Below are 14,857 nucleotides of genomic sequence, written 5' to 3'. Positions count from 1 at the left end.
TTTAGAATTTTTAGAGTTAGACGTTAATGAAGCTGAAGGTGTGTCAATGAGACTGATTTTTAACGAATAGGTCACGGGTAACGTATGAAAACGTCACTTTCCTTTATAAATCGAATGTACTTTAAAATTCATTGCTTATTTTCTTGCCTTATTTCACGATCTGGGGCATTAAAAGTCGAAATTAGGGAATTTATCATCACTGTTAAAGTCTGTCTTTTTTTGTCAATTTCACTTATTTCGCGGAAATTGACCGTTTTACTCATTCTGGGCAGTCTTCGTGTCATTTCAATTGTTTTCCATGATTAATGCCCAGCGCACAATAAGTTTTGTTTATAAACATGTGTTCAAAATTTCCCGTGAGAATGAGCGAGATAACTTGATCTAGATATCACTCACTCTCATTGAAATGTCGAAAACATATTTACTGAACAAAAGTTATTGTGTTTTGGGCATAATATGTTGCAAAACAAGAATATAAATTTACAAGAACCAAAACAATTAAATTACAAAAATCGGTAATTTTTGAAAATTTTACCCCTGAACCGATAACACCGTCCCCATGCGGTCTTCCTTTTCCTTCTTAGTCATTCTTTTATTTTTTTCATATTCATCAATTGCAATATACAAACTAGAATAACATATATTTCAGGTAGTAAAACCTTTACTGCAATTAGATTACTTTAAAATAATTTTTTTTGCACTTGAAAACGAAAAATTTTGCAAACGAAATTTCGTTTTTTCTCTGATTCTGTCACACAAAACTGAAGATTGTAAGCAAACGAAAGGTCAAAATGAGTTCAGCTTCAGAAAATAAGTTAGTAAGACTATAACTGAGGATACTGTAGATATTTTAACTTCAAACAAGTAATATTATCGCAGTAAATGCGATTTATAGAATGACCGTTTGGAGACGGTCTTACCTGATAGAGGGTTAAGTTTAGTTCAGTCCAATTTTAAGCCAGAAAGAATTGGACACACTCAGCAAATCTCTTGAGAAAAAGGACACAAATTTTCATTTGATGAAATTATCCCGATCTTGAAGGTGTGTCGGAGCCATAATTGTCCAAATTAATAGTCTCAATTAAATTGTGAAGATTGAGAGTTAATTGTCTCAAAGTACGATTTTTGGGGAATTCAATCTCAATTCAGAGGCAGTGCCATTTCCATATATTTGGTTAGCAGTTTTTGTTCGTGAACTGCTGACCGGTCAGCATATTTTTGCTGATCGACTCAACAAAAATATGCTAAAAATGCTGTTTTTTTTTTTGTTTAGCTAACTGCGCTCGCTGGTAAGTGGAAATTTAATTTTTTCCTCAAGAGTTAATTAAGTACTAGTGACCAGCCCCTGGGTGTGAGATTTTCCTACCCTCTCTCGTGAGAATTTGACCCATATTCCCTCACCCACGAAAACACCACCATTTATAGCATCTGACTCATTCGATGGAGGGTGAGCAACTTCCTTTATTCATTTTGCACGAAGCGTCTCGCGAAAGAGTGTCACGGCCACTTTGCTTGAGATCGTGAGCTAAATGACAAAGTCAGCAGCCGATCAGTTTGTATTTTGACTCCAAAGTCTGCTGAACTCTCTGTCATTTTCCTCAGGTAAATAGCATTAATTACAGCATAAAAAAGAGGATCATTAGCTGAATTAGTCTGACTGCGCTGGCAGAGATTGATAAGAATTGTCGGTGACGTCATTGTTGTCACCGACAATTCAGAAGTGTGATTCAGAACAAATTCAGTTGAAAATTGAGTGTTTGTGTTATTTTTTTTTTTTGGAGGAAATCAGCAAATTCCCTCCAAAAAGAAACAGCTCAATCAGATTGTGTGCGACATTCTCATTCTCAACTAACTTTTTTCTCTGTGGGCTATAAAATATCGAAATAATGGGTGTGAGTGTATTTATTTAATGTTCTTTTCTTGTTGCCCACAACACCAGAGTGCGAGAGATTGATGTTTTGAGGGAATATATGTGTTAGCCTCTATTTTGTGTGAAAACGGCGGAAAAACGAAGGAGTGTTCTTGTGCTCGTCTCATAACGCGCGCTTTTAGTTCGATTCGTCCAGTTGATTGCCAATCGTGCAACAGTGAAAGTGTTCTTCGCAGTTTTTTCTCCGCAAAACATTAACAAAAAAAAAAACCTTCCCAGTTTTACATTAAAAAAAATCACAATAAACCAAAAAGTGAGCAACAAAACTTCTCAAGAATTCCCAAACTATTTAGCTTATTGAAGTGATATTTGTGAGGAATTTTTTTAGCAATTTCAATTTAAATTCCGTACAATTTTTCTCTAAAATAAATTCTATCAACTCTCAGAAGCAATTCTTGGAATGTTTCTTATCATATTGCATCAAATAAATACCACAAACCTTATCAAAAGGAATGGCATGTTATCGAGTTACCAATTGCAATTACTGTTTAGCTATAAAACATGATACACTTCCGTAAGCCCTTAAAAATCCCATGAATCACTTCCTATAATAATAGTTATTAAAATAAAAAAGAAGTTAGGTTTACAAATCAACCATCCAAAGAGTGTAAAAAGATCTCCAAACGCTGAACAACTTCTCATTGATGATACGATATTCTAAAATTAGCCAGACGCGCGCTTTTTTCAACTCTCGTGTGAAGTGAAGGAAGAAATTGGGACAAGACTTCGTCACAATCTGCCCCGCGATCGGGATTCGGTTCCCCCCAAAGAAAATTTTTGAGAGAATTCATCCAAAGCTAACACAACCAAGCATCATCCAATAAGGCAACGCCCACGAATTTCCCAAAGCTTCCACAAGCATCATGATTTTTCATTTTTAAATTGCCTTCATCTCTCTCAGATGCAATTCCTCGAGCATTATTGAGCAAACAACGAAATTCCACACAAAATTGCCAAAACAACCTCACCAATTCTCTCTCATTGCTTCCCGAGGATACCATACGCAAATTTTGGAAGGCAGACAACTTCAACAGAAATTCCACGATGCTTAAGTAAATGCTGAAAAAGGGGTCATGATCAAACAATGACGTAGTGGTCACACATTTTAAACCATCATCTCGCTGTCCATCGCTATATTCCTCACAGATTTGAATGCGTTGTTGCATAAATTAGTGATTAATATTCCATATGCCTTATTATAATACCACACACAACCACGTTAATTCCAGATCCGAATCAACTGAGTTTCTTTTGTGCCATTTAAAAAAAAAACCAAGACAAGATCCAATATGTCGCACTCCGTCACCATCACAAGAACAACCACAACAACCAGTGGGTCCTCGACGCTACTCCTCAACACGGGATACATGAAGACCTTTCCTGGATTGCTAAAACTAGCACAATTGGTAAGGCATCTTTAAACTCGTTAAATTAAATGGTATAAGTTACCTTTAAAGAAGTTTGTTACTTTTTTGTTAAAAGTTTGTGAAAAGGATGTTCATTAAAATAGAATATGGAAAAAGATGTTCAGATTGGGAAAGAAACACCTTTTAAAACCAACTTACAAACATTTTTACTAAAAGTAAGGGAAGGGTACCACAGGCCTAAAAACAGTCTTCAGACTACAGGTTTAGTCCAGTTCTTGAAGGCGTCTAAATACTAAATAGCATACAGTTTTATTGGTTTTTCAGATTATAATTTGCCCTCAATAATCCAATCTTCACTTAAATTTTCTTTTCATATTAAATATTGAATGATAAAAAAGGTCTGAGAAACCTGTATAGAGCGGACTTCAGAATAGAGGTTTAGACCAGTTTCCGAAGTCACATGCTTAATATACAATACGAATTGTTCAAAATGCATCTGCACAGAAATAATTTTAAAACTTGCACTTTTCATTCTTTAAGAAATAATAATGGATTTTGATTCATATCAAAAGCTAGTGATAAAAGCCTAGATAAGTTTATTCTAGGTGAGCAAAGTCAGATTGCATGTAAATTCGATTTGGAACTAAAGATGAGAGATATTATACATCAAATTGGAATCAAATTTCTGATAAATTGCAAACCTTTTATTTAAATCAAAAATAAGCGAAGAGTACCAGCGATCGGCAGTGTTCCTCGGATCGTCAGGTTAATACCACATTGTTGCTCCAAATTAAATGATTTTTTAAAAATTATTAGCTACTTTTTACCATTTAATTCACACAAGAATACAGTGCATTAACTCAGATTTAATTTTTAAAACCATTTTTCCCTGAGACACTTAATTGAATTCCTGACGATCCAAGGTACAGAGTGCAAGTTTGCAATTACACATATTTTTTAATTAATTTATTGTAAAAATTAAAAATTGAAAAGCACAGATATAGTTAAAGGGATCACTAATGTATCAATTAGCATACATAAAAATACCAAATAATGTTTTTGTGGATTATATTTTCAACTAAATATGGAGCATGTCTTTTAACATTCCGATCCGGGGTACTCTTCCTTTATCTAGGATATAAATGAACTGACAGATTAGATGATAGTGAAATATACACAGAAAAAAAATATTTTGTAAAAATGTTCGTAAATGTTTGTGAATTCTTATGGGAGAGTTACGAAATGCTCGTGAATCCTATAACCCACAAACAAGTTCGTAAAAGTTTGTACTTTTTTCACAAACATTGTTCGTAACATGATCATTTGACGATCATTTTTATACTTTTACAAACACTTGTTCGTAAATGTTCGTAAAATGTTCGACAGGAAAACAAACATTTACGAACAATTGACAACATTTTACGAACATTTTTTTGTGTGTTTACGAACATTTACGAACAAATGTTTGTAAAAGTACAAAAACTGCTCGTCAAGTGATCATGTTACGAACAATGTTTGTGAAAATAGTACAAACTTTTACGAACTTGTTTGTGGGTTATACGATTCACGAGCATTTCGTAACTCCCCCATAGGAATTCACAAACATTTACGAACATTTTTACAAAATATTTTCTTCTGTGTAGACTAAAATCTCCTCTATAATTTTGCTCCAAAATTTTATCTTCTCAATTGCTCGGCAATTTGCGCCCTCACTCATTAAAATCAGTCAAATATTTAGAACCGAAGGAGGTTCTGAATTTCAGGAACTTTGACCCCTTCATATCTTCGGTTCTATTGTAACCACAACGACCCCACGCCACATTTCGGAAACGCCACAGTCTAGACTACAACACCCTAAAATTTGATCAAAATGCGCAATGACTTTTTTGAGGAAAATGAGTTTGAATTTTGACGCTATCGCAGCGCCACCTCTGGTGACTTTGTGAACTTTTATCTGAAAGTCCTCATCGAAACGTAAAATATACGTAAAAACATAAAATATATGAAATAAAAAAATAAGCCATTTAGAAGTATCGGAGCAGGATGTCTTCTATGACAAAAATGTAGTCCTAAGTGGAGTTTATTGTGTGCTGAAGAGAGTGCATTAATATTTAGTTTAGTTTAGTTTATATGATTTTTCAAAAGTTGCTTTCTTAGGTCATTTTTGAGAAATTTTAGTTAGATTTTGTTTTTCTGCCCCCAAGAATTTTTTTTTTTTTAAATATCAAATCATTTTCAAGGTGAAGCACAACTTCTTACCTTTCCAACAGATGTCCATTTATTAAGTTCTGTACATTAGAACCGGTGGAATAATTGATAATTTGAGACAAAACAGCAAGAACAAAAAAAATTATTAAAGAAAATTGTGACGTATGAAAATTGTGACCAAGAACAGAGGCCCAATTTTTGAAATTCTCACTCGCACCCGCGAGCTCTTTAGTGGCCGAGAGAAATTGACTCGCACACCTCGGAAATTCTTGAGTACAGTGCTGTCTCTCTATATGCACACTCTCTATATGCACAGCTTTTGTGTCGGTTGCATTCAAAATCAATTTGTTTACATTTTGACAAAGTAATAAAGAAAATTATTTTCTTCGTAACTAATTTTTCTTGTTTTTAATTTTCTTAATTTTATTTTTTCTGTTTCATATTATATTTAAAATAACACGGGAAATTCTAGAACAATAAAAAAATGATAATTTATTAAAAGAAAGAAAAAAACCGTTGGGAATTTCAAAAAAAGTTGTGCATATTCAGAGAGAGAACTGTCAAAAAAAGTACCTAAACTGTGCATATAGCGAGACAGCACTGTACGTGCAACGAGTGCTTTATGTTATAAAGAAGTCGTTACAGAAGGATTCGAATCTGCGGGGTGTGCGAGTGGATTTCTCTCGGCCACTAAAGAGCTCGCGGGTGCGAGTGAGAGTTTCAAAAATTGGGCCTCAGATTCTTGATCAGGAGACTCGACTACCAAACGTACCATGTGAGTTCCGTGTGCCAAAAAAAAAGTTGTCAATTTGTTGCATAGTGTAATTATTGTTCTAGATTTTTTATTATTGGACTTATGTGGATCTGGAAGCTAAACGGAAAAATATATCGACTTCCAAACTTCGGCGACCCCCACATAAATCTATATTGTCTAAGGAAATCTACTCTCCTTTTTCCCCACCCTCCTCTTTGCCACACAAACCTATGCTTTTTAAAGTTTTTTTCCAATGATATGTTTTCATTTTCGGTAATGTTTTGGAGGTAGCCCAGGAGAAAATTTGAGATCTAAGACCGGAAACTATTCACTATTTTTTTTTTCTAATTTTTAAACCGGTATACGTCCAAAAATCTTAAATTATTAAACCTTTAATTATTTGATAAGGTAAGTGTACCAAATTCCGGTCAGCTTATACAATTCCGACCACATTTTTTGTACGTCGAATTTCTATGAATTTTTAGTTTTTGCATACTCCAGAGATTATACCATGCAAAAAATATCGCTTCAACGAGAAAGATGATCTGAAAAAGACATTGGAAGAATTCCGGAGAATTGAGAATGAAGGTGGCCGGAATAGACCACCAATGCTATGTCTACATTTTTATGCAGTTCAAAATGCATTAAGAATGATTTTAGAGAAAATAAATACGACAAACTGTCTACAAGGTTCCAAGCAACACTCCTTTAAAAATAAATAACAAAAAATCAACTGGTATTAAAAAAAATTACATTTTAAACTTGAGACTTTGGCCCTTGCATGCAACTATCCCGAAATTTCGCACATTGACCCTAACCTTTAAAAATTACACAAAAAGGTTAATTGAATTAAAATCAGGATATTATTGATGATGGAAAGACTGTCTCTCAAATCGTTTTTTCCACTGGCATTTTTATCGGCTAAAATGTATAAACAATTTAAGATCATAAAAGACTCAATTTTTACTTACAGTGAGAGAAATCCGACAAAGTTAAAATAACATTCCGGAAATGTTTGTTTTACCCTGCAGTTTTGATCCGAAATCGGTGTAAAAATTATGCTTTTTAGTTGTATTAGGGGTTAAAGTTGCCCTTTTTCATGTTAATTTTACCCTCATAAAGGTGTAAAATTAACATTAAAAAATGTTGATATATTTTTAGACCTGAAAAGTGTTAAAGTTATGAGGAAAAAATGTTAATCGCACCCCCGTTTTTCTGTCACAGTAGGACTTATTTTGCAAAATTTATAGGCTGTAACTCATTAAATAAAAACACGCATTTCTATGAAAAATTCCTGTATTTCATGTTTAAGCTGTAAAAAGTCATTCTCATTTCATTATGAATTTTTCCAAATCACAGAAAAACTTGGCACTCTCTTTAATACTTCGTCAAATGTTTAAACTTAATTATATCACTTTTGGAATTCATTTGAAACTTTAGAAACTCAAAAATGTAGAAATCGAAAAATGTTCCCTTAGAAAATCGACCATTTAAAAATCTTTTTAAAAAAAGTTTAGCTGGAATGTTCAAGACTAGTTCGTCAAGACTAGATCGTAAATCCTTAATGTACCCTGTCATTAGTACGCAATATAATATTCATCAAATTTTGGCTTATACCACTTATCAATGATGTCTCCCATGAAGTAAATCCCATCAATTCTATCACTAACTTGAATGTGGTCAAGATTTATGACCATGTCAAATTTTCCGGCTGTCGCAATCAGAACACTGATATCAAGTGGACTGGAAGTTGCAATTAAGGATTCATCTGCCAAAACCACATGTTCTAGAACCTTAATATCCTGAAAACGGACGCAATACTGCGTAACAATGTAGTTGACAATGGTATAGATCATCTCGGTAAAGTGGCTGCCACTTCCATCACCCCTATGCTTCTTGTATCGAGTACCATTGCGGAATTGCACTGGTGTTATCAGAAAATAGTCAATTAGTCTCTTCCAAGCCTTGTACAGCCTGTCTGCGTACTGATCTTTCCGACCTTGATATTTTGTCCAATTTATATTGGAAGCCAAAACGTCAAATGCCACGGTTACCAACCAATCAGGAAGAGTCTTATCGAAAGACTTGTAGTCAAAGCAGGTAATATGGCTGTATCTCTGGAAACGACAAAACGTCCTTCGATTCCCGCTATTGTACTCTTTATATCTGTACCCAAACGTGGTATTTAACTCACGATACCCCTTAAGCAGAGGTATTGCAAAGCATGCCTCCTGAAAGGCAGCTGTACAAGGATATCCATAGACATCCATTGTCCTTTTCCTGTTCTTCTGCTTCAAAATCTGCACTCCAGGACCAGTACATTTGGGAATATATGACTTTTGGCCTCTTTTCACCTTATCCCAAAACTTCTCAATTGACCTTATAGCCAGTGGATCAGATGCCACTTCTCCTTTGGTTCTATACCCATACTGACGCCAAGGGATCCCTGGTGATGATTCCCAATCATCTGACTTTTCCAACCATATATCCCTTATATGTATTGACTTTACTTTCTCAGGCAGACTAAATGCTGTGAAACAGTCCGATATGACTTCACTAAGTAGATCATCCTGGAACCTAGGCATACTGCATCTAATCCTGTAAAAGAATTTTTAGAAAAATGTCATGCTAGAATCTAAGATACCTTAGTTCGTGATAGGTTCGATATTACATCACAGGATCTTGATTCGTCATACATTAGTTCTCAGGATTTATTAAGCTTTCAATGACGTGATCTTCATATATGAGTCTGAACTAGGTCCTTTCCATTCCAAAGTTATATACAGCAACACAACATGCAATTCTTCAAATTGGGTTTCGGATGACTTCTCAGTATTAAGATTTCATAATGAATTTGGGTAATGTGGTTCTGAACTAGGTCTTTTTCTTAGTTCGAATTGGATTCTGGATATCTTGGTAGTATCAGTATTTCATAATGGGTTCGAGTTGTGTAGTTCCGAAGTAGGTTCCTTTCATTCCAAAGCAATATGCAACAAACACTCCCTAGTTCAGACTGGAATCATATGCGTTCGTAGTATCAGGATTTCATAATTGATTCGAATTGAGGTCCTTTTCATTCAAAATCTATATACCAGGAATAAATGTACCTTAGTTCCCGATTGGGTTCTGGATAACTATACGATTTTAGTAGTTCGAAATATATTCGAATGATGTTGTTTCAAACTAGGTCCATTTCATTCCAAAATAACATTCAGCACACAACATATCTTAGTTCAAACTGGATTTACGATGTCTTCACAGTATCCCGATTTCGTAAAGGGTTCAAGTTATGTGGTTTCAAAGTAGGTTCCTTTCATTCCAAAGCAATATGCAACAAACACGCCCTAGTTTAAACTGGATTCATATGGGTTCGTAGTACAAGGATTTCATAATGGATTCGAATTATAAGAGGACATTTTTATTCCAAATCAATATACCAGGAATAAATGTACCTTAGGTCCTGATTGGGTTCGGGATAACTTTATGATTTTAGTAGTTCGAAATATATTCGAATGATGTTGTTTTGATTTGGGTCCATTTCACTCCAAAGTTATATATAGCACACAACATATCTTAGTTCAAACTTGATTCACGATGTCTTCACAGTATCACGATTTCATAAAGGATTCAAGTTATGTGGTTCCGAAATTCCGAAGTTATGCTTTTATTCCAAAGCAATATGCAACAAACACATCTCAGTTCAGACTGAATTCATATGGGTTCGTAGTATCAGGATTTCCTAACTGGTTTTTGGAAAAGCAGTTCCGAACTTGGTCCTTTTCATTCCAAATCTATATGGGCCAATCCATCTCAAGACGACCATAGGGGTACCCTTCATGGTCTTAGATGTTTCTGAATTTTACATATGTTAAAGTACACGATAAAATAATATACCCCTATTTTTTTTTTCGTCCGAAAAAAAATCCTGGCCGGAGATACATGGCGTCAAAGATGGCGCCTCGCGCTTCATTCCTCAATTGCGATTTTTAGCAAATATTTTAAAATGCTCTATTTCGGGAACGGGTTGAGATTTCTTCTTACTCTTTTTTTTATTTGAAAGATTTTTTTCTTTAAAACGATATACTTGATTTTGCGCTTAAAAAAAAAAAAAAATTGAAAAAAATTAAAAATTAATTTTTCTCAAAAACCCCATTCTCAAAAATTTTGATTTTTTTACTGTTGATCAGTATAGTACTATTTGAAAAGGCGAGCTTCCATTTTGCACTTACTTTTTTTTAAAAATATTTGTGTACTCAAAATTTTGAGTTCAACATATGTACTCCAAATACTTATAAACAGCCAAAAAATCATCTAAGACCAAAAATGGACCCCTTTCGATAAAAGAAAACAAAAAAACATAATTAGTACATGTGTTTATATTTTTTATTTTTGTCGACATTTTTATTTAAAACTCAAAAAAAAAAAATTTTTTCAAAAACTTGATCGTTTTGAGATGGATTGGCCCATATATAGAAACCAAATACCTTAGGTTTAGGAATAACTTTATGAAATTAGTAGTTCGTAACAGGTTTTCAATGGTGTGGCTAGTCTTCAGGTATCTCTTATACTTCGACCTTCTTCGTCTCTTATATCAGGTATCTCTTATAACTATACACCTTCTTCATACTAAAATAGGTGTGATTATGAAGGAATCACTCCTAATAACATTCAGCAACCAATCAATCCAAGTTCAAACTCAAACTGGATATGGGATAACTTCACAATATCAGAATTTCATAATGGATTCGAGTTCTGTAGATTCGAACTAGGTTCTTTACTACTAATGTTGTCTTCAAACACAGGTTCGAGCTTTATCAAAGCTTTATTTTTGTCAATAAAAAGCATTTTTATTTGAAAATCAAAAAAAAAACTTTTTTTCAAAAACGGGAGATCGAAAAATTTCGATTTTTTAACTGTTTGTAAGTATTGTGGAGTACTGTATTACCTGAAATATTGAACTCAAAATTTTGAGTTTAACTTAGATTTTTTTTTGAAAATCTTGTAAAATTTTGAATATTTAAAAAAAATAAGCGCAAAAGTGGAAGCTCGCCTTTTCAGGGAATGTTGTACTCAATGTTACTGATCAACAGTAAAAAAAAATAAAATTTTTGAGAATGGGGTTTTTGAGAAAAATTAATTTTTAAATTTTTTCAAAAAAAAAAATTCAAAATACCGTTGCAAAAAAAATTTGAGTAGATAATACGAAAACGAGAGTAAGAGTAAAGAGTATAAAAAAAGGAGTATAAAATTATCTTTCAAATAAAAAAAAGAGTAAGAAGAAATCTCAACCCGTTCGCGAGATAGAGCATTTTGAATTGCCAAAAATCTCAATTGACGAATGAAGCGCGAGACGCCATCTTTGGCGCCATGTATCTCCGGCCAGAAATTTTTTTGGGCGAAAAAAAAATAGCGGTATATTATTTTATCGTGTATTTCAACATATGTAAAATTCAAAAACATCTGAGACCATGAAGGGTACCCCTATGGTCATCTTGAGATGGATTAGCCCATTCAGACTTAAATTGAGACTTAGTGCTTAGATTCTGACAACATTGGAATCTGACGGGCTGTCAAATGGCATTTTCCGAAAATATAAACAAAGTAACGTTATTTCTATTTCGAGTAATGGTGGAGAAGTTTAATTTTCTGATTTTTTGGTACAGTAGACTCTCGCTCAATTGGCTCTTTTTCAATCGGGCGAAAAATCTTGTTGACAATTTTCACGTTTAATTATTAAGCTAATTTGCTCAAATTCACTGTAGTTCTTCCCATTTTATCGTGATTCTTTATAATTGAGCGCTTTTTGTGGAATTTACAAAGGCTTTGACGCCCAAATCTATCGATAAACCGGATGACATTTTGCCCCAAATGCCCATTTGAGAGAGAGTCTACTGTACCTCAGTATCTGGCTCAAAACATCATAAAACGCTACCTGAATACACGTATAACTCTTTTTTCATCTCTGTGATGACCGATTTTATGTTTCACTGTGTCACTTCAAGGGTGCGTAAATCATCCATAAGCCACTAACAAAGCACTAAACCTTCATTTCAATGAGGACTTAACTGAGTCTCCAAATTTTAGAGCTTAGCCACAACCCGATCTCTTCATACTATAACTTAAGTGTTAAGTCTTAGCCATAAGTCTCCAGTCTGAAGCCCTTATACCATGCTACAAGTCAAAAGAGCTCAAATTGACTTCAAAGTAAATTAAATTTAGTTATGAGTTTCAAGTAATGCCCTATAGATAAAAATACAAACTAAATCTTTCGCATTCGAAAATATTATCTTCTACGGCATTTATTACGCACTTCAAACTTAAGGGCCTTGACAGATCTGACGATTAGCCGAGAGACGACTTAGTATAATTATATTTGAAATAGTGGTTAAACTTCATTTCCATAATTTTCCACTAAGTCATCTCTCGGCTTAAGTCGTAAGTGTGTCTATAGGGGTATAAGATTTAACTATATGGTATAACTGCTGTAATTTCTCAGTAAATAATATTTTTGATAAAATTTTAACTTAGTTATTGGTTATAATGGGTCAAGTGGTAGAGCATTCGCTCTATGATGCAAGTGTCCCGGGTTCGAATCCCCTTTAGGTCACCAGGAATTTTTCTGACGTTAAAGGTGTTCGAATTGCATCCAGTGAGCTTCACTGGACTTGATTCCACGGTCATGAGACTGACAACTAGAAATCCCCTTGCGGGAAGGCCTTGTTCCTTCATGGAATGTTGTGCCAGAATTATTGCTTATTTATTGTATAGTAATTGATTTAGTTATATCTTCAAAAAAAAAAACAATACAATTACTCGTTGTTTAGGAAATCCAGACTTTCGGGAACTGAACTAAATTTCTAGTCTGAATACCACTTACGTACGGATGGTCTTCACCGATTGGACTTGGTAGATCGGATCGATTCTGATCTGAAACCCAAAGAACCTAGATACGAAAACACTAGGTTACATCCTTATAGTATTATATTACAACCTGAACCTAAACACGATTTTTTTTATCTTTTCAGCTCCTTGGAGCACTTGTGGTAGGAATTCTGGGCTACTACATTAGGCGATTCAACTATCTCGTCTCCGTATCTGCCAGTGAACTCTTCTTCTTCACCATAGCCGTAGCATTTCTCATAGGCACCTTCTGCCTCCTACTGTCTTGCCTGATATCTCTCAGTACTGGAGGAATTATTTCTAAAACGATTTATGTAAGCCCCCCCCCCCACCCCTCCTTTAAATAACAAAGACCATCAATTGATTATACTTTTGTTTTTATTTTTTCAGGAACTCATCTACCATACCGTTGCCTTCATTCTCTATCTGGCCGCATCTATTGCATTTCTCGTGGAAGTTGTCAACAAAACATCTTCGAGATCTAGCATTTACGACTGGTATATGGCAGCTTCAGTAATTGGTCTGGTAGTTTCCGGACTTTACCTCCTGAGTGCCTTCTTGGCCCAGAGATCTTACAGAGGCATATAAAATACTCAGCTGGGAGATTATTGACTCTCCAGAGAGACGCTTCCACAGAAAACAATGCTATATTTTCATTTATCTATTTTTTTTTTGTATATTTTTGTTATGTCATATTTTTTTGTATCTCTATGTATTTAACATATTGTCCCCCTCTTTTCTCTTCAATGTGTGAAATATTTCCAAAATGTGTAAAAGCCATTACTAGCATTTGCACTGTATTTGATGTCAAAGAAAAATATACTAATTCTCCTACACCAAATAATTTTGATATAATCTGTCGGAAGGCATCTTTTTTTGTTACTATAGCGTCCAGAAGCGTCAACGCACTATTTCTTTTGGTTTGCGCCATTAAAGCGGGGAAATTTATAAATAATCATCAAAATGAACACACATTTTTCTGTTTTAAAGTACGATCATGATCATTCAGTTCATATCCAATCGTTCATCTGGTTGAAAGCCTATTGTGCTCCTCAGTGTTACCCTTTTTCTACATACGTTATTGTCATCAGGAAAAATTTTCCACAGTTCACTATTATTTCTATTCTACAAATTCTTAAAATACTCTTTAAAGAAAAGGTGATCATTTTTTTTTAATAAATCATTCTCAGCAATTTTTTCAAAAACCTTTTTTTCTGTCAAAGCCCTAAATTTGGGCACATAGGAAATTTTAATAACTTCCAGATGTTGATTAAAGAATGTGATCCGATAGATCTAATTATAGAAAATTTTTATAGCTCCAACTCAAAGAGATGGCAATATATAATTCATTAATTTTGAATTATGTTTTCCTTCACCCCTATCCCTAACCGATTTAATTTCTTAGTTGAATTTTGCGAATCTTAAATTTTCAGAAGAATGACGTCGCGATCTTTGTTTTGGTACTGTTTTGTTTGTGAGTCCATTAATCAAAGCAAGAGAAAACCGAAACGGTGAGAGATAGCAACTAGACGTTTTCGGGATAACTGTGTTAAAGGCAAGCCTAGCCCCTACTTTCTTCTTGATATAGTGACGTAGAATTCTCTAAGTAAAGCGCTATAGAAGCAGTATTCTTATAATCTCTTTTGACTCCATTGTTGAAATCTATGTACAGTAAGGGAGACTGGGGCAAAAATTGTC

The 14,857-nt window shown here is 34.2% G+C and overlaps 2 protein-coding genes across 3 annotated transcripts in view; one reads left to right on the top strand and one right to left on the bottom strand.

Moving 5' to 3' along the window:
- The first annotated feature begins 1,519 nt into the window (after nucleotides 1-1,519).
- Nucleotides 1,520-14,000, top strand: LOC129808110 (uncharacterized). 2 transcript variants are annotated; one of them, XM_055857827.1, is made up of 4 exons: nucleotides 1,520-1,602; nucleotides 3,160-3,336; nucleotides 13,285-13,473; nucleotides 13,550-14,000. In XM_055857827.1, exons 2-4 carry the CDS (start codon nucleotides 3,220-3,222, stop codon nucleotides 13,745-13,747), a joined length of 504 nt encoding a protein of 167 aa, XP_055713802.1. In that variant the 5' UTR covers nucleotides 1,520-1,602; nucleotides 3,160-3,219; the 3' UTR covers nucleotides 13,748-14,000. The 2 variants fall into 2 exon arrangements, with proteins under 2 accessions (XP_055713802.1, XP_055713803.1); XM_055857828.1 differs by lacking the exon at nucleotides 1,520-1,602 and adding an exon at nucleotides 1,614-2,183.
- Nucleotides 7,538-14,857, bottom strand: part of LOC129808107 (acyl-CoA-binding protein) — a 41,792-nt gene continuing 34,472 nt past the window's right edge. Inside the window, exon 2 of the mRNA XM_055857824.1 lies at nucleotides 7,538-8,857. Within this exon, the coding sequence (XP_055713799.1) occupies nucleotides 7,837-8,844 (1,008 nt within the window). The 5' untranslated portion in view covers nucleotides 8,845-8,857 and the 3' untranslated portion in view covers nucleotides 7,538-7,836. The remainder of the gene's footprint in view (nucleotides 8,858-14,857) is intronic.

Source organism: Phlebotomus papatasi, chromosome 3 (genome assembly GCF_024763615.1).
Source record: "Phlebotomus papatasi isolate M1 chromosome 3, Ppap_2.1, whole genome shotgun sequence".
NCBI lineage: Eukaryota > Metazoa > Arthropoda > Insecta > Diptera > Psychodidae > Phlebotomus > Phlebotomus papatasi.
This window is presented reverse-complemented; position numbering and strand designations above follow the sequence as displayed.

What these genes read in the sequence shown, in the direction of transcription:
- LOC129808110 (XM_055857827.1), top strand. Translation starts at nt 3,220, where the DNA reads ATGTCGCACTCCGTCACCATCACAAGAACAACCACAACAACCAGTGGG. An exon ending in TGCTAAAACTAGCACAATTG is followed by an intron (nt 3,337 to 13,284) that starts GTAAGGCATCTT and finishes TTATCTTTTCAG; the next exon opens with CTCCTTGGAGCACTTGTGGT. An exon ending in TTATTTCTAAAACGATTTAT is followed by an intron (nt 13,474 to 13,549) that starts GTAAGCCCCCCC and finishes TTATTTTTTCAG; the next exon opens with GAACTCATCTACCATACCGT.